A 25595-nucleotide genomic window follows, 5' to 3' on the forward strand; every position below is an offset into this window, starting at 1 on the left:
CAGTCACGACGACAACTACTGAAGCCACTGCAGAGAACTTGAGCCTCAAATGTCCATTTCCATTGTTACTCCCCCATCCCGGAGGCTGACGTGAGGCTCTTTCTTTCTGCACATCCCTCAGACTGGAGTTTTGACACTTCACTGCAAGACAAGCACCCCCAGCCCCTCCGGGCCGGGCAACAAGGCTTCTTTCATCATAGGCCCAGTCTCGCAGCCCCGGACCGAAAGAGTGTAAATGCCGGAGTTTGTGTTGTCGTGGTCAGCATGCTGGTCTGGGGGGCCCAGGCAGGCAGGCCGGCTCATCACACAATTGACTTTTTCGGATGCGCAAACGATCAATAACAAATGGTTCGGGCAAACGGGTCGTTACCCGCAACAATAACGACAAATGCATCTTTGGCAAGGTAGGGATCTGAACTTTGCGGTCGCGGTGTCGTGTCGTGTGGTATGCGGGGTAACAACATTAACAACAACAACACCAGCGATATTCTGACGTGGCATCTCTAACTTACCTACTGACCGGATAAGTAAACAACCCAATCAAGCATCCGCCCACCGCCATCCATCCCTGCATTCGTTAGCACAGCTCAAGGGCAGAAAGCTTCAAGATGAATGACCCCCAATCAACCCAACCACCTGATTTCCCGACTGTCTGGCCCGGCGGTCAGCATGATAGGTCTGGAGACCTCCAACCTGATGCCCAATAGACGAAGCGGAGTTGGAGTGTGGGAGTTTATGCACAATTGCGAGGGAGGGTGACCGCCCTTCCCCAAGTGATCCATCCATCCCCTCACTTTCACTCCTCCCATACCCCAAAACAAGCAAGTGTGTGTGAATTATCTCTTTGCCATTATTCTCTTCTTTGTATGTACCAATTCAGCAGACATGGACAAAAATTATCTTTCGATGTGATGTAGTTCTCGGTATTAATCCCTCCCCCACCGCCCCTTGGTACCTATTTGCCCTCTTTATGCTGCAAATGCGAGAGAAAAAAAGGCCAGGCTGTATATGTAGTTTCCGATGAGACACAACGACAAAAAAACAAAGAAACTCCCCTCCTGTACCAATGCAAAGATATAATTCCCGCCCACCCCGTTCCCAAGTTGTGAACGCCAATGTGCTTGCTTGCTTTCCCGTTCATGCCTGCCACCCAAAATAAACACCTTCGCGTTCTTTTCTCCCAAAAGCGGGGGAATAAAAAAAAGAAAAGGTAAAACTCCGCCTTTTAATGCTGGTTTTAAGTAGAGAAAAAAAATGAAAAAGTCATCGCGGTCATGATTGTGTTGTGTTGGCGAGGGAAGTGAAGTGCTCATCGCACACTAACCCCATTAAACATCCTCCCAAACATCTGCTTCATCCCCCCCTTCTTCACCCTCCCCTCCCCAACCACATGATGACCCGAGCTCGGAACCTCATACGGCAACAGCTTCTTGGCAGCGACCTTGCGTGTATACTGCTGGTGCGAGTGGACAGTATACATCGCATCCTTCTCCGGCACGCAAGGCAAAACCTCCACCTCGGAACCATACAACCCATCCTGCTGTCCCGAGTAAATATACGGCTCCCCTCCCCTCGGCACACCCAAATCATGCTCCTCCTCATCATCATCACCCTCGGGCGTAGTCGCCCTCGAAGAGCTCACACTACCAGCATACGACGAGCCCGACGAGTACAACCCCGGAGGCGACGGCTCCCTCGAATACCCCCTCGACCTCGAACTCCCCCTGCTCGAAGGAGTGGCAGCATAAGCCTGCTCGGCAGAAACGGCAATCGACGTCTCCCTCGCAACCCGGATCCACTCCTCTTCCTCTTCTTCGATCTGCATCCTCCTCTGCCTCTCCATCTCCCTCTTCGCAGCGTGGCGCACCTCCCTCGCGTGGCGGGCCTCAATGTCATACTTGATCGGCGCAAGGAAGTGGTCTAATTCCCTGTACAAATCCTCCTCGGTGATCCTCAAATCCCAATCGAGCAAAAACAAGAGCTGCTTCTCCATCAGGTTGACCTCGGTTCTCGAAAAGCCAAAGTTGTACACCTGGGTGGTGATGTAGCTGTAGCTAGCCCAGTGTTTGTTCTTGGGGGAGCTGTCGTTGAGGTACTTGGCTGCGAGGATGAGAGCAGCAAGGAAGATGCGGTGAGTGGTGCAGCGGAGTCCCTTGGCCATGGGTTGGAGCCGGGACCGGAGCCGGTTGAGGTAGACGAGGGTGGACATGAGGGTCGGCACCTGGACGTTGGAGGTGATGACGAGCTGGGTGATGAACTCCTCCAGGGTGGGCAAGGTGCTGTCTTCGCTGCGGACCGCTCTTGGCGGTGGTGTCCTGGGTGGGGAGGGGTATCTGGTTCTGGTTTCTTGGACGGGTGGTACCATCATGGTTGGGTCGCACGTGATGACGCCGGAAGCGGCGCTGGCGAGGTACCTGATCATTTCCTTGTCGACTCTCTTGTAGATAAAGGTCTCGAGGGCGGCGGCGTTGAGCTCAGCAGTGCCGAGGTGGGTTGATGGTATCGACTCCATGGCGGTGATGTGAAGATGTGTGTGTGTGTGTGTGTGTGTGTGAGAGAGAGAGAGAGAGAGAGAGAGAGGTGTGATGTCGATGTGGTGTGTGTTGGCGTGTGTTGGCGACAGTTGACGAAAGAGAAACAAAGTACCCGACTGTGTCTCTCTTTGACTGTCTTGTTGTTGTTGATGGGGATAGTGAAATGTAATGAAAGAGATAGGATGACGAAATGGAGATGTCCCTGGAGTTAAGTATAAACTCAACAGAGGCGGATCCGGAGGGAAGACTCCACACAGGGGTCTGTTTAGGGAAAAACTACAAAGTACACAAATGTTGGGGTAGCGGCCGTGGTGTTCCAGTAAAGGCCGGCTTCTACAGGGGTGCCTGTAGCTGGGGTTTGCTGGGGTGTCTCGGTGGCTTTGTTGCCCAAGTGCTCAGGGACGAGGCTGAGCTCCAGGCGGACAAGGATGGCAGGGGTTGCAGCGGTACAGGGGGGTGCGTGGGCACTCTGGGATGTTGTGGTGGCCCGCTGTATCGGTCGGGACCGGGGATGGGCGCGCGATCAGCGGCTTCTGGGCTTCTGGGGCCTCTGGGCTCGTCTGGATTGCTCTGCGATCTTAATTGCTGAGGCCAAGAAAAGCCGTTAACCAATCAGGACTGCAGTGGGGGAACCCCGTTGGTGACCAAGAGTCGAGGCAGGCGGACAAGTCCGTATCGCAAGCAAAAAAATAAAATCGAAACGCCTCGGAGGCGAAGAGAAACCAGAGAAGACAAGTCTTCCTTCGGTTTTCTTAAACACGAACAAGCTGGAAATGACAAGTCGCAGCTTGTCTGGCGCGGTGGCGATCCCGGAATAAGTGGGGAAAGGCTGCCGAGGATTGGGGCGGACAGAGGACACGGGACCGGGTCTCGGAGGCCGGCTTCTGCTGGTTTGCGTGGTAGCAGGTGCTGGAAATCCCAAGGGAATCAATCCACTAGAGAATTAGCAGAACAGGCGGTCGGGGTGCACGATCGGCAGCCGATTGAGTCAGCGGATGTTGACAGGGCCTATCCGTGCTCACGTCGTGGGGTTTTCGAGTCGAGCGTTTGCTGCGGTCTGATGTCGGGGTCGAGACTGGTCGATGATGCCGAGCAATGCCGGTGGAGTATTGATTATGTGTTAAATGAGAAATGCAAATGCAATAGATATGGATGCTCCGAGCCGGCGGATGCGTGAACAAATTGGGAAATGCACAAAAATAAGAAAAGGGCACCGGGAGGAGAGCACTGCTGCACACGTCTGACTGGATATTCTGAACTTCGTCCTCGTGGGCTCCGAACAGGTTTTAATATCTTGTCGACGGAATTAAAGGATTGCGGGTTTGCGCGGTAAGGCGGTAGAGCGGTAAACTAGATGGCTGGCTGGACCAGGGGGTGTCAACAGTCGCGCGCCAAAAGGCTAGGTAGGTAGCTGTCCGTCTGTCTGTCTGCCTGTCTCTGCTGCCGCTTGTCGCTGCGTTCGAGCTGTCGCCCAGTACCACTTGTCAGTCGGCGCTCTGGGGGCCATTGATTCGTGCTCGTCGCTCCTCTGCTCCTGTCGCAACAGTCGCAGCGGCAAGCGGGGGGCGAAGCCGGTAGGGTCTTGGCCAAACAAATACCACAGTACAGAATAAAAAAAGACAAGCGACTCACTCACCATCAATGTGCGATAGGTCCAATGGGACGGGCTGGACTGCCAAACAATCCAAGGGTTCGTTGGCAAAGGATGGGCACTCGACGGGCTTCCTAGTGAGAGGCAGAGGAGAAATAAGCTTCTTGTTTGATCGGTAGTATGATGACAAGATAAAATAATAGGTGGCCAAGCGGCAGCCTTGGCACTGGATTTCGGGTAGATGCACTGTTGGGGTCTGGTCGATGCAGTTTGGTGGCTGGTGGACCATATAAGATTATCGTGTTACGGCCTGGTGTTGATGATGATGCCCATGATGACGGGCGCTGTCATGGGGGTTTTGTAGGCTGCAAAGATGGCACCATGCACGCATCCAGGCTCCGGTGTCCTCGCTCACTCAGGGAGAGGGGAAATGATGGACTGGCACAACTTACAGAAGGGAGTGTGTGATAAGGGAGTGGTGGTAAAGAGTTCCAGTTTCCCCCTTCTTTGGTCAATTGAACCAGGTTGAAGCACGAAAGGGAGGGGAACAGCCGAGTAGGTCGTCAATATAACTCCCCAAAAGATGGACGGGACAAAAGATGGGATTGTGGATTCCAAAGCCGAAGCAAAAGGGATGACAGGTGACACTTTATTAGGCACAAGGAACATTCAACGTGGCCGTCACCGGCATCCAAGCACCCGACCCAGGGAGATGCGTGGGACCGAGTCATAGGGATAGGAGACATCTGCAGCTCTGTTGGCGAGCATTTCCCCTGTGCCCTTCCACCCTTCCGCCCTGAAAAAGGCTGGTGCCACCCAGCTTTGGCTGGCTGTAGGTGTGCATTTGATCCATGCCTATATCCACGCGATGCATAACTCCTGAGATGAATGGTTGGCCAGCTCTTGGATGCCAGATTTTCGAGTTGCCAGCGATCCGGGCTCCGGCCGATGTGATTGGCCCGTTGCATCCTCAACGCCCGGACATGAAACAAGAGGGGTTGTGTTTCTTCTTCCACATGGGAGGCGATTTCAGGAGATGGAACTGTCCGAAGATGCTGATAGACATGGGATATTCCCTTGTAGCGATTGGGCTTGGGTTCCTGCAGTTGTGGTGATCTGCCTCTCAACTGCACTTTACATAGCGAACACTGTGTCGTGCGTTGAGGAGTCGCAGAGCATAGCTGTTCCAGCCCAATCAGACCGCATTTGCGCCGTCAACCCGAGATATTGGACCAGACTGCAGCCGCAGAATAGCCTCACCGGACTCTGCTGGCACTGGGCGTCCACGCAGGCACTCTGTGGCGATTCTTGACATGCTGCCGCTCTTGCTTGATCCATGGCCAGTCTTGAACCTGTAAATTGCTCGTAACCATTCTTCCCGGCGATCGGCAGCAGGACGGGCGGTGAGCCGATCCCGGAATGCTGTCAAGGACTACGCACGAGATGATGAGATGATCTGTAGCACCAGCACGCCAATATTTCATCGATTGCTTGCATGCTCGTGTGAGGCAATGGCAAGGGGAAAGAAGCTGTTAAGACCGGGTGACGTTGATCCGGAGAAACAGGCGGGGAAAATAAGGTTTGCTAACAGTGGGGCAGGGAACAGGGGGGATTGCAACGGGTGGTGTCTTCATCGAGTCCCTCGTTTCGGCGCAGGGAGCCCCTGAAAAAAAAAAACCCTCAGACGGTGATGCCAAGCCGTCTCCCACTCCCCGCATCGCCGTGAAACGAAACGATGTAGGTGATGGGCAGCAAGTTAAAACATCACATCCTTCGCATCGAACGCGTCTTTTTGCCAGGGGTCGATCTTATCGCTATCACCGTGAGATTTTTGAGGGGTATCACCAGCACCGGACGGTCAACCCCGCCTGGATCATGTGGGAGGGACAACAGTGCAGTACACGAGCACCCAAGGTCTCAGACGATGGAAACCGCGTGTCTATTTCGCCGGGGCCACATGAGCTTTGACTGGATAGTTACACGCAAAAAAGAAAAGAGATTGTGCAAGAGGGACAAACGGGTTGGTGAGGTACAACGACGGGAAAAGCGGTGATGACAAAAGCGACAGCATCGACCGGATCAAGGCCCAATACCCCTGAGCCTCGCATCTGATATTCTGTTGTTTGCTCCCAATGTTTTGTTTCAGCCCTTTGAAGCCGTCATTACAAGGTCGCAATTGTAGCAAGCACTCAGGGGCAGCATCCCACCCTGTCCGCTTCCCCGGAGATGCTGTGCCTCTTTGTTGCCTGAGGTATGAGCCCTTCTAATCTGATGTGCATAGAAAGTGAATATCTCCTTTGGGCTGCCGAGCCGAGCTTTTGATGACACCGATTGGGCTGCCGCATCGCCGTTGCTGACACACCATCAGAAAAATAAAAAACAGAGCACTGCCAGCTTTCACATGAACATGCTCATCGCAGCAGCCGGTAACGGCGATGTCGACGATGTAGTAATCAGTACACTTTTCATCCGATATCGAGATGTAACAGCCTGCCAGAACGCTGTTCGTTTTGGCTCACCAGTCACCAGCCCCCCAAGATGACCAAAATCCGGGGTAAGTGTCATCCATCCGAACAGTCACTAGCTCTAGTCCGAACTCTCGTTTCAAGTGACCTGCCACCCTCAGATCACGGAAGGCAGGCATCATTTGCATCAGGAGCCACATCAGATTGTCAGTGCGCTTCTCAGATATCACTACTCACCAAAAATAAACCTTGGCTATTGTTCGTATCGGCCATCGGTGAGAAAATAACTGGTTGCATCTCATAGGTATTGTTCCATCCACCAAAAGGAAAGTGAAAAAAAGTCTTCATGTGAAATTTAACCTCTGCGTCTCAGCAATAGGCTTTTCCCGTGGCCAACCACCGGGCACAAACGGCCGACTGGGCGACGCCTCCCGAGGTCAACCTGCCAGCTTCTGACACCGAGCTTTCTCCAGGCCAGTGTGCCGCATACACCGCCTCCTTTCTGTTGTTTTTGACATGTTGAGGGTGTTGAGTATGGCTTCAACTCCCGAGGCGCATCTAGACCCCCAAATAACATCTTCCAAGTGCCGCATTTTCCTTGGTGTCGGTGTCTCTTCCAAGCAAGTCAACAGCGCACGCCGTGATTGGACACCCGAAGGCAGATCCAAAAGGCAGGCCAGAGAAGCCAGGGTGAGCTCCTGTCCAACCAAATCGGTAGCTCCCAGCTTGCTTGACACCACCCACCACAAGCTGCCCCTCCAAGAGCTCTCGTAGCTGACAAGGAGTGGCTGTGACGGAGATGCCATCTCTTCTCGCGGCCAACTCCTGTGGGTGTAGGACAGGCCAGTCAAAGTCTTGGTTTAGACAGCTTACACCGCAAAGCTGTGTAATGCATGTCTCACGCAACGTTTTCTTGTGCTTCCCACCGGGACTGGCTACCTAGATGGTAGAGGGAAGGTGAGACCTTCAGCATGGAACCACACTGCGGTACGCCGTGACAAACAGGAGGACGGGTCTGAGGCGATAGTTCAGCTGGTGGAAATTTTTGATGCTTCGTGATCATGGTCTGTGAGGGGCATCGACGGTCAGTTGGTGTTGAGGGTCTTGATGCAACATGACCACAACATTACGAATGCCCGATGATAGCCATGCTTTGTACCACCTACCTCAGCCAGCAACCGTGCTCCTGTGTAATTTAGATCGGCATCGAAATGCCATGTCGATGTCGTTGAACAAGTTGAAGCTTGTGATAGCAACAACAAGGGTTAATCCTAGGGGTAGGGTTACGCCAGGGTTTCTCGGCTCTCCGCTGGGAGAGGTCCAAAATCGTTAGCGGCAGGCCCCACCCCCACATTTCGCAAGCTGCCGTGGCTGCCTCACGATCGACAGTCCATCGTGAATTTCATCATCCGGCATCAGCCACACCTCCCTCGCTGAGCTCAGTTTCCCGATGCCGGTCATGCGCGCAATGCTTTCGGCATGCAACCGCCAAGAACGCACATCTGAGCAGCTCATTTCGCGGAGAAGACCATCTCGCAATGCCCTCCCCCACCCGATCGTTAGAGGCCTACGATAATACGATGCGGTGGAGCTCTTGCGCAATTCAATCTCAGATGCTAGCGCCGGGCAATGACAGTTGACTCCCCTTTCCGCTCCTTGACATCTTGACATGTGCTCCACCAACAACGACAACTACAACAACTGTTGTACCAACCTCCAACGATGACTGACTGAGTGACTGTCCACTCATCGACGGCCTTGACACTAACCAGCCTGCAAACCCAAACACCATGACCAATCCCCGCCCAAGCTTCTCAACATCGCTGATGCGTCGAGTTGCTTTTGGGGTCCAGACCTCCAAAAACCCAATCCCACCAGAGACAGCTCCCATTTTCGAGGCCCATTTTCGGGTCGCCCACGGAAGCCCGAAACACCACCGGCAGCTTACCGAATAGAACTGCGGGGATGGCTTACCTCCCCCCTCGCTTCATCCCATTTGATTCTATGGGTGGTCTGTCCAGGTCTGGAGGTCGCGCCGCGTTGCACTAGTCTTGAGGGGCAGGTCATCAAATGCCGATGAATAGGCCTGGGGTGACGTTATACCAGAGCTGCTAGGGGCGTCCGTCTAACCTGCGCACAACATAGCTCGATGCTCACTTTTGGTCCGGTGATCCGATTTGATCAACCACCGACTCACCCCGTCTATCAATGGAAGTCGTATCTGATCTCCTCGGCGTTCAAACAAACATAAGCCCGCAAGGGATGAGGCTGGGGTCTCGAACGGCGTGTATTTCAAACTACCGGAGTACCTGCACAGCAACGTTGACTGCGCAAGCGAAGCAGTCTCAGCCGCGCGTCTGTTCATCATCAGCCTCGTCGCAGTTTGACTCTGGCTTCTGCAACGTGCAAAAGGCGAGGCGTCCCGTTTATTCCGTGTAGGTAGGTAGGTTATTTACACAAGCGCTCAAAGCACCTCTGCAATGCCATGCCATGTCATGCCAGCGGCCGACCTGTCCTCTCGTTCTCGGTTGTAGGAGTCCCCAAGCGCAAGCGCCACCGCGGGCGGCTATTCTCATTCCGCGGCGGGACACCACCCCAGATCTCGTTGAGATCTGGTCCAGCCAATGACAATTTTTAGCACCTCAATTTTTTCTCTCCCGTTTGTCGCGGTTAGGAGAGCCAATAAGAAGCATGCGCCCGGACGGCTGCAGCGGGTGTTTGAGCTTCTGACCGCTGTGATACCACATGTGAGCACTCTTCCAAGCGATGGGCATAGCTGGCGGTGGCTTACTCGCGGGTAAAGAGCGGGACGGGGCGGGAAAGGCGTTTGTGTCGGCTGGGTTGGCCAATGAGGCGGTTGGATTGTTTACTTTTGTGTTACACTGATTTGGGGAGTTCAAAGTCGAAGGAGTTGTTTGATGTTCTTCAGCTGGGGTGCGGGATTGGCGGTTGGGATGGATCATGGGACGTGGCATGTTGGTGGGGTCTTTGGGAGGGCCAGAATAGCTCATTGAAAGCGAGATTTTGAGAGGTGGGTTTGAGATGGAATTAGGTGGCCAAGGAGCTGTACGCATGGCCGTTGGGAGAGAGCGGGTGAAGCGGTCTCGGGGCTGGCATAACCACTTTTGCGCGGGTTGATGTTGGCGGTTACCTTACACAAGATCCACCCCATTTGTGCCATGGCCAGAGGGGAGGAGAGGAGCACGAGAGTGTGGCGCGGTGGTGTTGAGGCTCAGGAAAGCAAACAAGTGTGCAAACTCCTCGTACTGGGCTTGAGGTGTCGGCAGTCGATCAGAGAGAGAGGCTGATACTGGACAACAAAGAATCTCTAACCATCCGGGCACCAAGATCGGGAAAAGCCCGTGGCTTTGCCTGCCTTTGCGCCTACATTTTCTGAAGTGCATAGATGTCGTGAACCATACTCTCCCCATGCTGCGTCACTGCCAGTCAGATACTGCCACATGCAGTACCACTTTTCAGTTCTGCAACTTCACTAAGCCAGCGACACCTCTTCTTTGGCCATGATGTTGGCTTTGGGCAAGGTGAACACCAACCTGGCTCACCAACCCCCGAAGTGCACCTGTAATGGGTGCAACTCCAGCGGCCGCTGGGTATACTCTGCATCATCTCGACCTCCATCCACCACATCACAAAAAAACCCGCCGACCACCCTCGCGTTCAACCCGGTGTTTCGAGATGCTATCACACCACGACCAGATGACCATCCCCAGCCTCCCTCCCCTCCAAAAGTGAGTAAACACCCACGCCGCCGCCGGAGCTATCCCTCCCGCATCCGCCCATCGGTGAAGACGACTCCACGCCGCCCGAACGCATGCCAGTAATATGCGGCCCGAAGCTCGACCTCCTCGGTCCACGAGGCCTTCCATGCTCACCGCTACTCATGACGCTCATGACTTTAACCTCGGACTTTCTTTGTCTGGTTGATGTGCTTTAACATACCCGCCGCAGAGGGGCATACTGATGGGGAGATGGGTTGCGGGATAAGCGGGTTAGGCGCGTCGGCACCCCATCAAAGCTGAACTGTGGTGGTGACTAGGGGACAGCGATGATGAGTCTGGAATGTTGAGTGCTTCGGGTAGATATCTTGGCGGATTTGCACGATGGGGAAGGCCACTGGTGGTGGTGGGGAGGTGGGTTGCCTCAGCACGAGAGAAATGTGAATACCAAAATGACAAACAAGCCCCAACAGGGCACATTAGGCAGCTCTGTGCCGCTTGGTTGCAGGTAAACAGCGCTGGCCTGGGTACTGAGGTCATCATGTTGGAGCTATCTCGAGGGCATGCAGCAACCGCCACGAGCAAAGCTCACAACGTAGGGCGTAGAAATTCTAGACGAGGGAAGCTCCGTCGTTTCCTATCCATCCAGAACAACAAGGCACAACTTCACCACCACCGACGACAGCACAACGTGTTTCGACAGAAGCAATGCTCTGCCTACTCAGGATTCATCGCCTACTCCATACACTAGCAGTGCTGCGACAAAGGGAAAAATGATCCCAACTGTACGTCCATCTCTGATGGAAACAACAATATGTCCAGGGATACTGCCTGCTTCTCCCCCACTTGGTATCCTCTTCCATGGTGCTCTTATACTTTTTGATTCATACAAAAATCCATCACAGCCTCTCTAATCACTCCATGCCTCTCCACCAACCAGAAACCCGTGCTAATGCGCAACCCATATCATTCCGCAATCTCCTTGGGACCGCAATCTCCTCCAAACGCCGTCTAAAGCCAGACAATATGAATTCCTCAAGTATACTATCCGTATGATCGACAGATATCCTGAAAGCAGACGTCAAAGTATGCCTCGGGATCAACAAGTTATGTTGTGCACAGAAACGGCCGGGGTGTGAGGCTGACTCCAACTAGTCCCTCCATCATGCTCTTTACATGTGATAATGAGACCGCTGAACGCCACGAGCAGTGATGTTGTCGCCGGGGGCAGTGTGGGAACCAACACGGGGACAACGAAGGGTACTATTGCCCTGCAAGGTCATTGGATGGTGTTCCTAGCGGTATCCAGCACTCTGGCGGGGAAAGTCCTCGAAATAGGGGTGGTTGCAGGCTTGCTTGGCAGAGATGCGACCAGCGGGATCGTACACCAGCATCATTTCCAAAAGGTCAAGACCTGTGTCGTCGAGATTGTCGCACAGGGGCTTGCTGTAATCGCGAACCCACTTGGGGAAAGAGGCCTTAAAGTCGGGATACGAGGTCACGCCGGGCCAAACATCTTCGGTGGGGGTACCGAGCAAGCTAGGATAGTCAGTCAGTCAAGTTCCTCTTCTGTTGCTCAGCAGCATAACTTACCGGAAGATCTTGAAGATCTCGTCAATCTCCGAATCACCAGGGAACAAAGGCTTGCGCGTGCACATCTCGGCAAAGATACAGCCTACCGACCACATGTCGACACCAGTGGAATACTGGCGGCCACCAAGCAGAATTTCCGGAGCGCGGTACCAAAGAGTGACAACCTCGTGGGTGTAGGTGCGCAGAGGAACACCAAAGGCGCGGGCCAGACCGAAATCAGCAAGCTTCAGGTTACCGTCGCGGTCAATCAACAAGTTCTGCGGCTTGAGATCGCGGTGCAAGATGCGGTGACTGTGGCAGTAACGAACACCCTCGCACAACTGGCTCATGAACTTCTTGATGATCGAATCGCCCAATCCCAAACGGTGGAGCTCAGCACTTGTGCCCTCGGGCAGAGCCTTCCCCTTGCCTCCATCACTAGTGGGCAGCGACTCCATGTACTTCTTCAAGTCGAGATCGAGGAACTCAAAAACGAGGTAGAGCTTGTGGCCGTCGGCGTGCACAATGTTGAACAGGCGCACAATGTTGGGGTCGCGCATCTCCTTGAGCAGCGAGATCTCGCGGATGGCGGTCGACGGGACACCCTCATCTTCGGCTTCGAGACGGATCTTCTTCAGGGCCACTATGCGCCCGCCGTTGTTCAGGTCACGAGCCTTGTAGACGACACCGTATGTTCCTGCGTGTCAGATGGGTGTTAGTTGAAGAGACAGCAATCAAGGGAGATGCCGACCACAACATACCCTCGCCAATCTTTTCCAGTTTCTGGTAGTTGTCCATGGTGGTTAGAAATCGTTCCTTTTTCCGGTGTTATGAGGTGTTCTCCTTTCTCTTGTTCAAAACTGGTCGGGTATCGGCGGCCAAGCGGAGGCTCAAATCGAATACAAAGTGGGGGAAGTGGTCGCTTTCGTGGTGGTGGTGGTGGTGGTGGTGGTGGTGGTGGTGGTGGTGCAACGGCTGAGAACGAGGGGCAGAGACGATGCCGAGACAAAACAGATAGCGGCCAAACCGAGAACCGAAGACGATGTCGAAGTCAAAGTCAAAGTCGAAAGTCGAGAAAATGAAAGGGACCGTTGGAGGGGTGGGAGAAGGCGTCAGATGTCCTGAGCCATCGAAGGGCTAACTTACTTGGTCGTAGGTTGTGGCTTGTCGATGTCGATGTCGAGTGGTGGTGGTGGTGGTGGTGCTGGGCGTTGCTGGTTTTCTCCAAATTTCAAAGTTGATCAACAAGCTGGGAGTGGCAGCCGTGGAAACGGGAGCTCGGCGACGCGCCCAAACAAAAGATCGCGTCGAGGCTTGTCGCACAGCGAGTGGCCCGGCCCTGCGTGGCGCAAAGGGATCCACTTTTTAACCACTGCCAGCAAGCTTTTGCGCCCTGCAGGTCTGGCCACCCGCTGGGAAGAGGGGCACAAGGACCCCGCGCCGAATATTTTTGATAGGAGTCAGCTATCGATCGGGAAAAGAACAAGAGGTACTGTATTTTTGTGCAACATGCACGACCACGGACAGCAGAAAACAGTCTGGAATATCTGAGTCTTTGAGTCTTAGTCATCGACAGGCAGACCGTTGACTGCGACCATCTCCTGCGGCAAAAGCTTATCCCACACCAAGTTTAAGAGCTTGCATATAAGCTCCATTCCATTCACATCGTTCACAATGACGGTGGACATCAAAGAGCTCGATGCTCATGAGCAGCCTTCAGATCAGCTAAGGGCAAAATGGAAGGCCTTTTCCAGAACAGAACAAAAGGATGTTCTAGAGGGAAATGATATCGACGATCTTCTATCGCCAGAAAAGGCTGCCGAGTTTGTCATTGCAAGCACCATCTCTGCAGAGACCTTGAATCAGTCCTTCAAGCACGTCTGCCCACCTGGCAGTCCCGAGATCACAGTGGATAAGGATGTGCCAGTATATTATCACCCCCTCTTGCCAGGTGCGTCGACAGTTCTGACATGTGTTGATGATACCCGACTAACCACCACCCGCAGGTCTTCTCATTCTGCCCTCTCTCGTCCCCCCAGAAGTCCAAAAGATCCTCCTGCGGAAAATGGTACATCGAGACCTCAGCCACCCTACCCATCAGACCAACCTCCATCTCCATTATGAGCTTCCATACCCTGATCAAGGGTCAGAAGACCCCGAGCACAAACATGCCTCGTTCTTTACTCTGCCCCAAGACTCTCCCACTACCTTTACGCCAAAAGATCCCTCAGTACACAAGCCCCTGACCATCAAACAAGTCCTCCAGCGAAGACTGTCTTGGGTGACCCTCGGCGGTCAGTATGATTGGACCAACAGAATCTACCCCGGCGAGCTGCCTCCTCAGTTCCCACCTGACATTGCCGGATTTCTGGAGACACTGTTCCCGGAGACTCTTGCCCAGGCAGCCATTGTCAACTTTTACACACCAGGAGACACAATGATGATGCACAGGGATGTATCAGAGGAGACTGACAAAGGGTTGATCTCTCTCAGCTTTGGGTGTGACTCCCTCTTCATGATCGCGCCCAACGATGTCGGGAAGATGAGCGACGAGGAGAAAAAGGCCGCAGGCTTTGGAGATGGACAAAAAGAGTATCTGCTGCTGAGACTGAGATCGGGAGATGCCATCTACATGACCAAGGACTCGAGGTTTGCGTGGCATGGTGTCCCCAAGGTTCTGAAGGGGACATGCCCGGACTATTTGGAGGACTGGCCGGCAGAAAATGGAAAGTACGAAGAGTGGAGGGGGTGGATGAAGAACAAGCGGATCAACCTCAATGTGAGGCAGATGCGGGATTAACTGTTGAGCTCATCAACAGGACATTTGGTTATACAATTTGAGGTGTTTGCCAACAGAACCCGATCAATTGATGACTACTCCTCGGCTTGATAACAAGATCACTTGTGTGTCTGAGTTTGCTCCGATACCTTTGACTCCATCGAAACCAGCTGCACAATAGGTATTCGGGGAAATTGATGCACCGCGTCCGGCCGCTTTTCCTGTGGCGCTGGTGTAGGACCGACCAACGCACGACGTTGACCACCAACACACACTTACACCAGACCTTGGACGTACCTGCTTTGGCCAACGTTGCAGCCGGCCATCACATGACAATGTCGAGGACAGTGGAGATGTCTCGGGTTTGCCTCTGGGTCTGAGACGGATAGAAAAGGTTAATTGTACCGAGTGGTACCAACGTTGCGGTTTGCGGATCCTGCCTTCGGAGCGCGCCACGAGGCGAGAGGTATGATGGAATGTGAAGGTGCGCCGTTGGGTCAGAGGTTGGAAGCCGTGATATAAGGTTTCGGACTCACTTCTGCTGACATTTTCCAGCCGATTGACCCTTCATCTCATACCGCACGACAAATCCATCCCCATTCCTCCGTCTTGTGGCAATCTCAGGAACACGCAAGTCATACGCCGCATTGCGAACGCAAAAGCCAGCACAACGGTGGAGACCTTAAACTTAAAATCTCACCGCCGGCAACCGGCTCCCGGACATCTCTCACTTTGATCCTCTTGCAATTGTCACCTTAACCCACCGCAACAATGTGCCAACTCCAACACTACAAGCAGATCCGCTGCGGCCGCCCCCTCCCCGGGCTCCCCACCCCACCTCTCCCCAAATCCCGCCGCACCAGCGCCGAGTTTCCTCTCTCACAACCTCCCCTTATTGACAGCTCAGAGCCCCCCAAGATCTGCCTCGCAACCCTCACCCCCCCACCAACCCTCATCAAGTGCGACTGGGCCAACCTCCAGACAACGCCCCACTTCAACATCTGCTGGGAGCCCACCCCCGTCCCTGGCGGCGCAATCGAAGCACCCGATGAGATCAAGGAGCACGCTAGGGACAAGTGCCGGAGCTGTCACTACACTGCTGTGCCTACCAGGTTGAGCTTGGATGAGATGAAACGGGGGCTGTCGTGTAGGATTCCCAAGAGGGATGAGTTGAAAAGGTCAAAGAGTGGGATGGGGAGGTTGATGGAGCGGGTGAGGAGTCATAGTTATCATCATCATGGGAAGGAGAATGGGAAGGAGAAGGAGAAGGAGAAGGAGGGGGGGAAGGGTAAGGAGAATGATAAAGGGAAGGCGAACGGGGGGGGAGATGGGGAGTTGGAGGGGTTTTTGGAGGTTAATGCTGGGAGGTGGTGAGAGAGGTGGTGAAGGAACGAGCTGGAGGATCGTGGGGTTGTAATGGTAATGTACAATTATGTGTATAAAGGTGACAGTACGCTAAATAGAATGCCAGTTCGATCGGTATCAGGGTCTGTCTTTCACACGCGAGTATTTTCGGCGTCAGCTTAGGTCATCCAACCGTCAGCCCCAATGAATTTCAAGAGTCTCTCCAGGCCAGTTCATCGCTTAAATGGGCCTTAAAGAACCAAACCTTGCAGATTTATTTTATCCATATCCACCTCTAAGAGAGTATCAGCCTTATGGAATCGCGGATACATGGAACCCAGGTCCCCAAGTACAGCACACTTGTTTTTATGTATGGTGGGGTACCGCAATCCGACAACAATTCGACAGGACAGGCCTGGTTGAGGAAGATGTATTGTCAACTGGGGAGCTCACGCTCTTGCTCTCCAACGGCCCACTTACAAATAGTGGCGAATGGCAACCTCAACCAAAAAGACGAGTCCAGATGCTATCACGGCCAAAAGTCACAAAACCGCAAACGAAATCTCAACCATAAAGTTCAAAACACCAAAATTCGAGATCACGACCGAGTTTCAAGGTTCGACATTTTTAAGCTTTGCAACACCCCCAAGCCCCGATCTCTCAAGGTTCAACAGAGAGAATCATACTTTCAGCCACAGTTATCCTCATATGTCAAGAGCACATCATATTTTCTCTGACCAAATTCACTTGCACGAAATTCTTCACTAACTCACTACCTTACTTTAAAGGCATCACAGGTTAAAAGGTTCAACATTATTATACTCCTTTTCCAATCCAACACTCGCATCATCCGCTAACGCACCGCCTGACCCAGCTTGCTCACCACCTCCCCGCGCGAACCTCCCACCTCACGATAACACCTGCCCGCGCGCGGCTATAACTAAATCCCATCTGCCCCCCTCGCGTGAACTACCTTTTGCTTTCAGGCACTACCAACTCGCGCTCACAAGCGCAAACAAAAAAGGAAAAAAAAAAGGAAGAAGAAATGCCCTGCACCCGCCTCTTCCACCTCCCCTACCTCTGCCCAGCCTGCAACAAAAGACCAGGTCCAGATCCCGACCCGGACTACAACTGGGACACCGAGTCACCTTTCCAGCCTTATGTGGGATGTTGCCGGAGGATCATGACTGGGGATTGCGCGTGTGTATTTGATAAATGGGGGCCGGTGATGGTTACGAGTGTGGAGGTTGAGGAAAGGGATAGGAGGGTTTGTGGGAAGTGTGAGGAGGCGGGAAGGAAGAGGACGGAGGTTTTGAGGGGGAGTGATTGTCAGTTGGGGAAGGGGAGGGGGGCGTTGGCGGGGAGGGATCCTGTGGGTGGGAGGGCGTTTTGGGATGTGGTTGCTGATTACAGATGAGGAGAGGACCGGGGAGGGAAAGGGATGGAGGGAATGGTAGGGGGGGAAGGAAGAGGCGATGGGGTTGTCTAAGCAGGGCTGAGGAGGCGATTGCGAGGAGGGAGGGGTGGGGGGTTGGTGGGTGTTGGACATTGTGATGGCCACCTACCTAGAGAGTTGATTAAGAGCGGTTTGAGGGTAAGGATGATGGCTTGGGTGCAGTCGATATGTCAGGTCATTCATTCACACACTAACGTCGGTTGAACTATTGCATCCAGGGTTCGTCGCTATCGGTTTTGAACTGGAATTTCGATATTAAATGCTAGGTTCCATACACCTCGCACTCTGGAAAAGTCCAGCTATCCTTTGCCTGTCGTGTCTATCCTTCTCCATGATTCTCCGCTTTTTTGGTGGTACTGGGAAACAACCCCCTTACGACATTGGTGTTAGCCGTCCGAAGTAGGGGTCGCGGGCGGAGTCTCTGGTTCAGGAGGGGACGTGGGAGGACGGCTGCCAGTCATGCTGGTAGTGGTGACCAAGTTGGTTTGATAAATGGCGCACAAAAGCTTTTATCGTCTGAGCAGAGCTATACATAAGACCTGGGTCAGCTGTGTTTGACTTCATGACGACTTATGAAATCACACACCCTTGCTGTTTATGAATCGGTAGTTGAAGCTGTATCCGTTGCTGATGATGGGTAAAGGAAGGTGTCTCTCTTTGCAAGGTAGCGGTGCTGTTATACATGGATGAGACATCGTCGAGGCAGAGAATCCGAACCTAATATTGGCAGCCCCGTCAGTCGCACAAGACGGACAAAAAGTATCCTATCATGGCGTTGGTCAGGAGGGTTATAAGGTGATGTTTCATAAGGGGAGATGGAAATAGAGGAAGGCCAGAAAGGTAGGTGAGTGAGAGAACGGCGTTGTTTGGTAGGTTTGACGTGGTCAAGGCTCCGAGTCTGTAGCAGTTGATCCTCATCTGAAAGACTGACCATCTCACTCAAGCCACGGCAGCGACAATCCTCCAAGTCAGTTGCACACTGAGCGTTTGCTCAAGGCAAGCCAATAGATACATGAGGCCCGGGTTTCAGCTCTGGTTCTCAGAGAAAACCTCATGTTCTCATCCATTTTCAAGCATTTTTCCACACCTACACTACGATATTTTGTTGGCTAAAGATGTGCAGTTGGTATAAGCACAAGTCAAGAAACTGGGAAAGCAAAGCATAACCCAAATCACAACACCTGCCACTGGCAGAACCCACATTCGTGCCCCACCCTGTCCACTCATCTCTTAAGCCCATTGACGCCACACTGGAAATAACCTCACATCACATGAGAAAACAGCCTGCTTGGCGCAGTGGTAACGCGTTCCACTTGTATGGCTCTTGCAGCCTCAGTCAATGGAAAGATCATTGGTTCGATTCCAGTAGTAGGCATTGAAGTGTTCTATCTTTTGGGCCATCATTGCTTTTTTACTTTGCATAAGTACTTTTTGGATTCGGTTCCTCTTTTGTCATTAATGATCTTCTACATCGCTCTTTCCATGCTCCAGATCACGGACTGAACCCCGGCTTCGATTACGCATGATTACTTACCTACCTCCAAGCTCCTGAAGCCAAGCTACTTTGAATGCAATTTCTGTGCAGCTACAACCGTCGTCTTGTTCGTCTTGCCAGCCTGGCGCAGGAAATACAGACTCAACGTAGTCATGACCACCATCAACGCCCAACGCTCGCCCAGCTCCCCTGTGCGACCAGCCTGTTTCAGCTCCAACGTGAATGGATGTTTCCAGTTCAGCACGTTGCTAAAGACCACCTCGGCGACAGTCTGAATGTTACTCTCAGCCGCGGGCAGCTATGAGGCGGAGGCTGCTGAGCGTGACAATCCCGCCTCGGATAAGGGTCGGCTAGCGTGACCAGGTGCAAAACGGTACAACGGGAACACAGTTCCCGTTTCAGCGTGCTCCTCCGCTTGGCCACTCTTGTTCTGGTTGTCGTTGCTGCTACCTCTGCTAGTCTTCTGCCACTCAAACGCCTCCCTCATCATCCTCTTCACGCCGACCTCAATCTCGAACCCAAAGGCCACGCCATGCTCCTTGCTAGTGGTGGAGTGCACCACCTCGGTGATCATGTCGCGGGGATTCTTCTCCTGATATAGCGGGGGAAGCTTTACCGCCGTCTTTGGCCTGAAAAGCTGGACGAGGAAATTCATCCCCCGTGGCAGCGAGTATGGGGCTCTTGAGGCTGGTTCCGTTGCGGAGGTAGTAACCGGGTTCGAAGTGAAGGGGGCCACGGGGAGTGAAGCCGAAGGGTGCCTCGACGAGGTAGAGAAAGCCGTCTTCGGTGGCACCGCAGAGCTTGAATGTCTTTAGCGCGTTGACTACTCCTGAGAAATTGCTGTGAAGGTTCATTATGGATGGAAAGGGGCGGTATCCAATGAAGGCAGCCCTGGTAGGGAGAAACGTCGATTCCTGGTCGGAGTCAGCGCTCTCAAATGAGCGTTTTCCATTATCTGTGCTGGCCATGATGCTTGTGGCCGCCGAAGTGACCGCATAACAAGAAATATCAGATGATTAGGTGTTTTGTCGAGTGGCCGGAATGTTAGGGCACACGGTCTCGGGAAGAGAAACTTGAAGTGAGCGATATAGCAGAGAGACAGCTTACGACGCCACAGCGAGAAGAATTGTTAGGGAAGCCATTGAGCAAAAGAAGCTGCCTAGACAACGGGGGAAAGGTTGACCGAAGTGAGATAAGCTAGCTTACCTAGGTAGGTAGGTATGTATTGTGCCCCTGCCTGGAATGGTCTGACCTAGGATTTAGACGAGTAATTTGCTGCAGCTGGGAAGCCAACTGCATTTATAAAGTAACCATTAGGTGTTCCAACCAGGTCTGAAGAATGCGGTGAAACGGCGGGAAAGGAACGGCCTTACCCGGACATACGCACTGTGTCGGAGGCATATTGTTATGGTGTAGTGTAAATTGACAAAGTGCTGCACAGGAATAAAACCACTACGGCCCTGCAGGCCCAGAATACAACCACCAGGGAGCAACCAGAATGGTAGTCCACATCTCCTCAGGCACAGTATGTTCTTCCAGCGTTGCTTTTTTGTATTTTTCTTTTGCCCTAACACCACCTTGTCTGACTGTAACTATCTAACCTTACCCTATTCATTTGCTCTGTTCAGCCCTGCTTCAAGAAAAAGCTCCGCTTAGTCTTTGACAGCGAAGATCTTATAAGATCCTGTAAATCATGTCAGCTACCGTGCTCTGGTCTCCTCTATACGCAAGAATGCTAACTTACCAACGAACTCATTGAGATCTGTCCTCCCCACATCACCGCTATCGGTAGTGGCAGAAGAACAAGATGGTGTCGCTTTCTTGGCCTCATCCCCACCATCGCAAGCAGAAACAGCGGCAACAGGTCCACAACAATCCCCAGACTTTTTGGTCCCATCCTCGTTGGTGTCCAAATAGACATTCAGATCGGCCTGTGTATCCGTGATGACCGAGTCTTTGAACCCCGCCTCCCTGAACCAGTTCTGATAGTCGGCAACCTCGGCGGCACCGGCAATACATCCAACGTACATGGCAACATCCTTTCTCAGCTGATCCGGCAGGGGCTTCTTGGCAAGAATGTCCGACACGGCGACCCTTCCACCGGGCTTCAGAAGACGGTACATCTCCTTGAAGACAAGATTCTTCTCTTCGTATGGGACCAGGTTGATTACGCAGTTTGAGATGATGAGGTCGGCAGTAACGTCTGGGAGAGGGACAGAGGTGATATTGCCTTTGATGAAGGTGACGTTGGAAACCGAGTTGCCGCGGGAGGCCTTGATCTTTTCGGCGCGGGCGAGCATTTCCTAGCAACCTTGTCAGCGGTGTGTTGAGAGAACGCGGAAGTTGCCGGATAAGAACGGACATCATTGATGTCTACGCCAATGGCTCTTCCACTGGAACCAATCTTTGTCGAGGCGAGGAAGATGTCGAAGCCCGCACCGCTGCCTAGGTCGATGACCGTCTCGCCCTCTTTGAGGCTGGTAATGGCAAGTGGATTGCCGCAACTGAGACCCAGGTTGGCGTCTTCGGGGATGTTGGATAACTCGTCCTCGCTGTATCCGAATGACTTGGCCACACTCTCTCCGTACTTTGGGGCCGCCGTTCGAGAGGCACTGCTGTAGTGCTCCCGGACTTGGGCGTAGATCTGCTCGGTTGAATCCATGCTTTGGATGTTCAATAGAAGTTCATAAAAGGCAGGTCGTGTAGCACAATCCGACAATATAGAGGCCGCTGTGAAGGCCAGACTACCTGGTGGTTCTGAGAAGTTGCTGTGTGAAACCTAAAGCTAGGATCAAAACCGGAGTCCTAGAAAAGGGTATTTATCTTTGTTGATCCCCACTCTTTACCAAGACTGATTCTCGTGAGGTGCATTTGATGTGCTGCGTGTTGTCGAGGTTTGAGTGGTATGTCATTGAAAGTGGACCAGATCTGGTTAGTGCGAGGTCCACTAGATGACGCGCCAGCCCAATGTGGAAAAGATTTGGTTTGTCACCGGAATCTTGCCCAGTGCTCGCCCGTCCTCACCAATTCCCTTCATCTGCCTCGTCTAGATCTGTACCAACCTGGCTTCGCTCCCGATATTTGACCCCGATTGCCTGCAAACATGCCACGCCAGCCTACATTTCAAAGCAGTATCACCAAATTTTCAGCCAAACCTCCAGGCCACGACGCGGCGCGCCAGCGAGAGAACCAGCGACGTCATCGTGCCAGAGTCAAAGGGCGTATATGTGATTTGGAGGCCACATTGGCCAGTACCCAAAGCAAACTAGACGATGCGCTGAAGCAGATCGAGGAGCTCCATGCCGAAATCTCCCGACTACGTGCTCTCCAGCCTCCCACCCTCCAAGTCAACGAAACGTCAAGCTTGATCACCTGTCACGCTGGCATCGATTCATCAGACATCCAAGAGAGCCTTAATGATATCGACGATGTCCCAGAGCCGATGCCGGACAGTCCTATGCCGGCGTCACCCCAATATACCGCCGCTATTGAAGACTCGAATAACGATGGCCCTCTTCTTCCACCAACACATCCTGATGAATCAACCATTACCTGTCGTGACGCCTATGCTATAATAACGGACCGGAACACATCAGACTTAGACTCGGAGACGATGAACCAATGGCTTAAACCCGGATTTCGGCGAGCTGCAGTCCCTGGATCTGGCTGTCGGATCGAAACACATGTCTTGTTTGCCTTTATTGACCACATCACATCAATCTGAGACACGACTACAAAAGAATGGTGTCAGTACAAATCTCATAATTATGCACGACAATCACATGCCAGCCTGCAATTGGCCAACGAGCAGAAGCACCTGGTGTGGGGCTCAACATCAACCTTCAGAATTTACCTCGCGTGATCTTCCCGGTTGCACCGCATACAACAACTACCAGAATGACACACTTCAACCCTCTAGGTCACATCTCTATCGGGGTGCGTGACTACGTTGTCTCCCGGGCCTTTTACACGGCGGTTCTGGCGCCTCTCGGCCTCCGACTCGTGTACGACAGCGGACCTGTTTCCGACCCATCCACCGGCAAAGTCCGAACACTTGGGTACGGCCCGGACGAAGAGCATGAGCTTCTCAACATCTTCGAGCACCAGGACGCCGCCGCCCCGGGACCGGGGTTCCACATCGCCTTCAATGCGCCGACCAGACAAGCTGTCGTCGATTTTCATGCGAAAGCAATCGAGTTTGGCGGCACTGACAACGGGACACCTGGGGTGAGGGAACACTATGGGAGGAATTATTTCGCTGCCTTTGTCGTTGATCGAGATGGTTGGAGGCTGGAAGCCGTTTGCAAGGTTCCCCTTGAGCAAGAAGAGCCTTCTGAGACAAGACGTTAGATGGGGTGGAAACACACCAGTCGTGCGATGCAGGACGGCGGATTACTAGTTGAAATACCATAACTGGGGCGAACACTGCTACTTGTTGTGTATTCTACAGGTCACGTTTCTCCCATCTACCAGTCAGCCATCACGTCACCATCTGAACATTTGGTCCGGCTCTTCACTTTCGGACTTAATGGCATCATTCAGGGGTTCCTATAAGCGACCGTTTAACCCGGACCGCCGGTATACGATCACTCGGTAGGCTGTTCCGAGTTTGCGGGAATCTGGGGTGAAACGAATGGATTTCATTGGGGCGGATATCTGCCATGATTGCCGGACTGAGAAACCCACGATGCTACCACCCAAGACCCTGACGACGGTCCGATTAAGCTTTTTACAATCAGCCACCAAAAGTACAATTGTTACCTTGTCCCGGTTGTTGACTTGTCATAATTGGACTCGGCAAATGGAAGCGGCTCTTGGAGCTATCACATTGGGAATGTGCGGATGATAGCAAGCGTACAAAAATGTACTGACAAGGATCAATTGGTGGAAATTCAGTTAACATCGCACTATTAAATCATATAGGACACTGGAGCACACGTTACCCGCGCTAATAGCATCATATGTGTCATATCTTGGATCTCGTAGGGCCGACTGGAATGTATCGAGCCGCAAGACCGGCATCCACAACGGCCCGGAACCATTCCGTGGCTAAGTAGATCGGGGCCGTGGTCCGAGAAAATCAACATCACGCCTCTCTCGAGGCGGGATGCTCAACACTCTCGTCATGATGGCCCTTGTCAAGGTTATAAAACAAACGGCTTGTCTCCCAGCCCCAACACCTGTCCAGCAGGCAAGATCATCACCACCACAGGCCCAAACCCCTCCCCAACCGCAACCATGAAGGTCTCCACCCTCCTCCTCGCCGCGGCCAGCATGGCCCAAGCCTCCAGCCTCATCCCCCGCCAGCGAGCCTCCCTCTGCGAGCTCTACGCCTACTGGTCCGGCAACGGCTACGAGCTCCTCAACAACCTCTGGGGCAAAGACGCGGCCACCTCTGGCTCCCAGTGCACCTACCTCAACGGCGCCTCCAACAACGGCATCTCGTGGTCCACAACCTGGACTTGGCAGGGCGCTCCCGACAACGTCAAGAGCTACCCTTACTCGGGCAGGCAGGTTGCCAAGGGGAGGAAGATCAGCTCCATCAACAGGATGCCGACGAGCGTCACGTGGAGGTACGACAATGAGAATGTGAGGGCGAATGTGGCGTATGATGTCTTCACGGCGGCGGATCCGGATCATCCTAATTACGGGGGGGATTATGAGTTGATGATTTGGTGAGTGCTTTTCCCCTGGACAGCCAATTGTTGGTGGGATCATGCTGACAAGAGGCGGGGGGCGATTGCGTAGGTTGGCGAGATATGGGAATGTTTATCCCATTGGTACCAAGGAGCGGACCGTCACCCTTGCTGGGAGGTCTTGGGACTTGTGGGTGGGGTGGAACGGAGCTATGAGGGTGTACAGCTTTGTTGTTCCCTCGGGGACGGTCAAGAGCTTTAGCGCTGATGTGAAGGAGTTCTTCCGGTATTTGGAGAGCAATTACCAGTACCCGTCCAGTCAGCAGAACTTGATTGGTGAGTCCTGCACTATCTCCACGGCGAGGGTTGATGATTGGTTTACTGACCTTGGCTTCTGTAGTGTACCAAGTCGGCACTGAGGCCTTTACTGGTGGTCCGGCGACTTTTACTGTCGATAACTTTTCTGCTGACTTGCAGTAGCGTGACAGAGACATGTTCGGGGATTGATTGATTGCCGTGATGTCTCTTGTGGTGGTCATGTTTCTGGTTGGACAATGAAGGTATTATCATGATGCAAGGACATGTAGATATTGTATCTAGGATAATATCCTGTTTTATACGCACATATGGCGGGTTTATCTTGCAAATCAGAGCAGCCTATGTCAACCCAGACATACTCATAATCGTGGCCCCGGCGGTGGACCAGCGATTCTTCCCATAACAGCAAGCAGGAGAATGCCCAACAGGACCCAGATCTACCAAGGCCTTGACTTCTTTTCCTCTTGCTCAGGTGCCTCACTGTCTTCCGGTCAATGTTTAGTGCTTGTTGTTGACAATGATGGATGATGCACTCTAACCTTTCGGACTCTTTGGCGGTTGCCTGGCCTGCCTTGTGTAGCTCGTGGCTTGAGTTCTCGCACTCGCTGTTCGAGTGTTTACCAGTGAAGTTGTCGGCTGCTGCGGTCATGGCCTGCACTGCTGGGGTG

General features: G+C 53.0%; 6 protein-coding genes and 1 non-coding gene across 7 annotated transcripts; 4 read left to right on the plus strand and 3 right to left on the minus strand.

Annotated features, from left to right (window-relative positions):
- Positions 1-1309: 1309 nt before the first annotated feature.
- Positions 1310-2512, minus strand: PCL1 (PHO85 cyclin-1; the record flags this gene model as incomplete). Its single annotated transcript, XM_062878883.1, has 1 exon — positions 1310-2512. The coding sequence occupies one exon, from the start codon at positions 2510-2512 to the stop codon at positions 1310-1312; it is 1203 nt and encodes a 400-aa protein (XP_062732650.1).
- Positions 2513-11115: 8603 nt separating this feature from the next.
- Positions 11116-13455, minus strand: CDC28 (Cyclin-dependent kinase catalytic subunit). Its single transcript, XM_062878882.1, has 3 exons — positions 12661-13455; positions 11921-12596; positions 11116-11866 (listed from the first exon to the last, which is right to left on the minus strand). The coding sequence occupies exons 1-3, from the start codon at positions 12695-12697 to the stop codon at positions 11623-11625; spliced, it is 957 nt and encodes a 318-aa protein (XP_062732651.1). The 5' UTR covers positions 12698-13455; the 3' UTR covers positions 11116-11622.
- QC761_406060 (uncharacterized protein) lies at positions 13005-15954 on the plus strand. Its single transcript, XM_062878881.1, has 2 exons — positions 13005-13850; positions 13906-15954. The coding sequence occupies exons 1-2, from the start codon at positions 13574-13576 to the stop codon at positions 14697-14699; spliced, it is 1071 nt and encodes a 356-aa protein (XP_062732652.1). The 5' UTR covers positions 13005-13573; the 3' UTR covers positions 14700-15954.
- Positions 15955-18760: 2806 nt separating this feature from the next.
- QC761_0070320 lies at positions 18761-18853 on the plus strand. The gene has a single exon. It is a non-coding gene; the product is annotated as a tRNA-Thr (tRNA).
- Positions 18854-20501: 1648 nt separating this feature from the next.
- QC761_406040 (uncharacterized protein) lies at positions 20502-22716 on the minus strand. The gene is made up of 3 exons (XM_062878880.1): positions 21336-22716; positions 20718-21276; positions 20502-20657 (listed from the first exon to the last, which is right to left on the minus strand). The coding sequence occupies exons 1-3, from the start codon at positions 21633-21635 to the stop codon at positions 20626-20628; spliced, it is 891 nt and encodes a 296-aa protein (XP_062732653.1). The 5' UTR covers positions 21636-22716; the 3' UTR covers positions 20502-20625.
- On the plus strand, positions 22010-23323 carry QC761_406030 (uncharacterized protein; the record flags this gene model as incomplete). The annotated part of the gene is made up of 2 exons (XM_062878879.1): positions 22010-22658; positions 22763-23323. The coding sequence occupies exons 1-2, from the start codon at positions 22077-22079 to the stop codon at positions 23321-23323; spliced, it is 1143 nt and encodes a 380-aa protein (XP_062732654.1). The 5' UTR covers positions 22010-22076.
- Positions 23324-24211: 888 nt separating this feature from the next.
- QC761_406020 (uncharacterized protein) lies at positions 24212-25256 on the plus strand (the record flags this gene model as incomplete). The annotated part of the gene is made up of 3 exons (XM_062878878.1): positions 24212-24648; positions 24722-24945; positions 25010-25256. 3 exons carry the CDS (start codon positions 24212-24214, stop codon positions 25087-25089), a joined length of 741 nt encoding a protein of 246 aa, XP_062732655.1. The 3' UTR covers positions 25090-25256.
- Between the last annotated feature and the right edge of the window lie 339 nt (positions 25257-25595).

Source organism: Podospora bellae-mahoneyi, chromosome 4 (genome assembly GCF_035222275.1).
Source record: "Podospora bellae-mahoneyi strain CBS 112042 chromosome 4, whole genome shotgun sequence".
In the NCBI taxonomy this organism is placed as follows: Eukaryota; Fungi; Ascomycota; class Sordariomycetes; order Sordariales; family Podosporaceae; genus Podospora; species Podospora bellae-mahoneyi.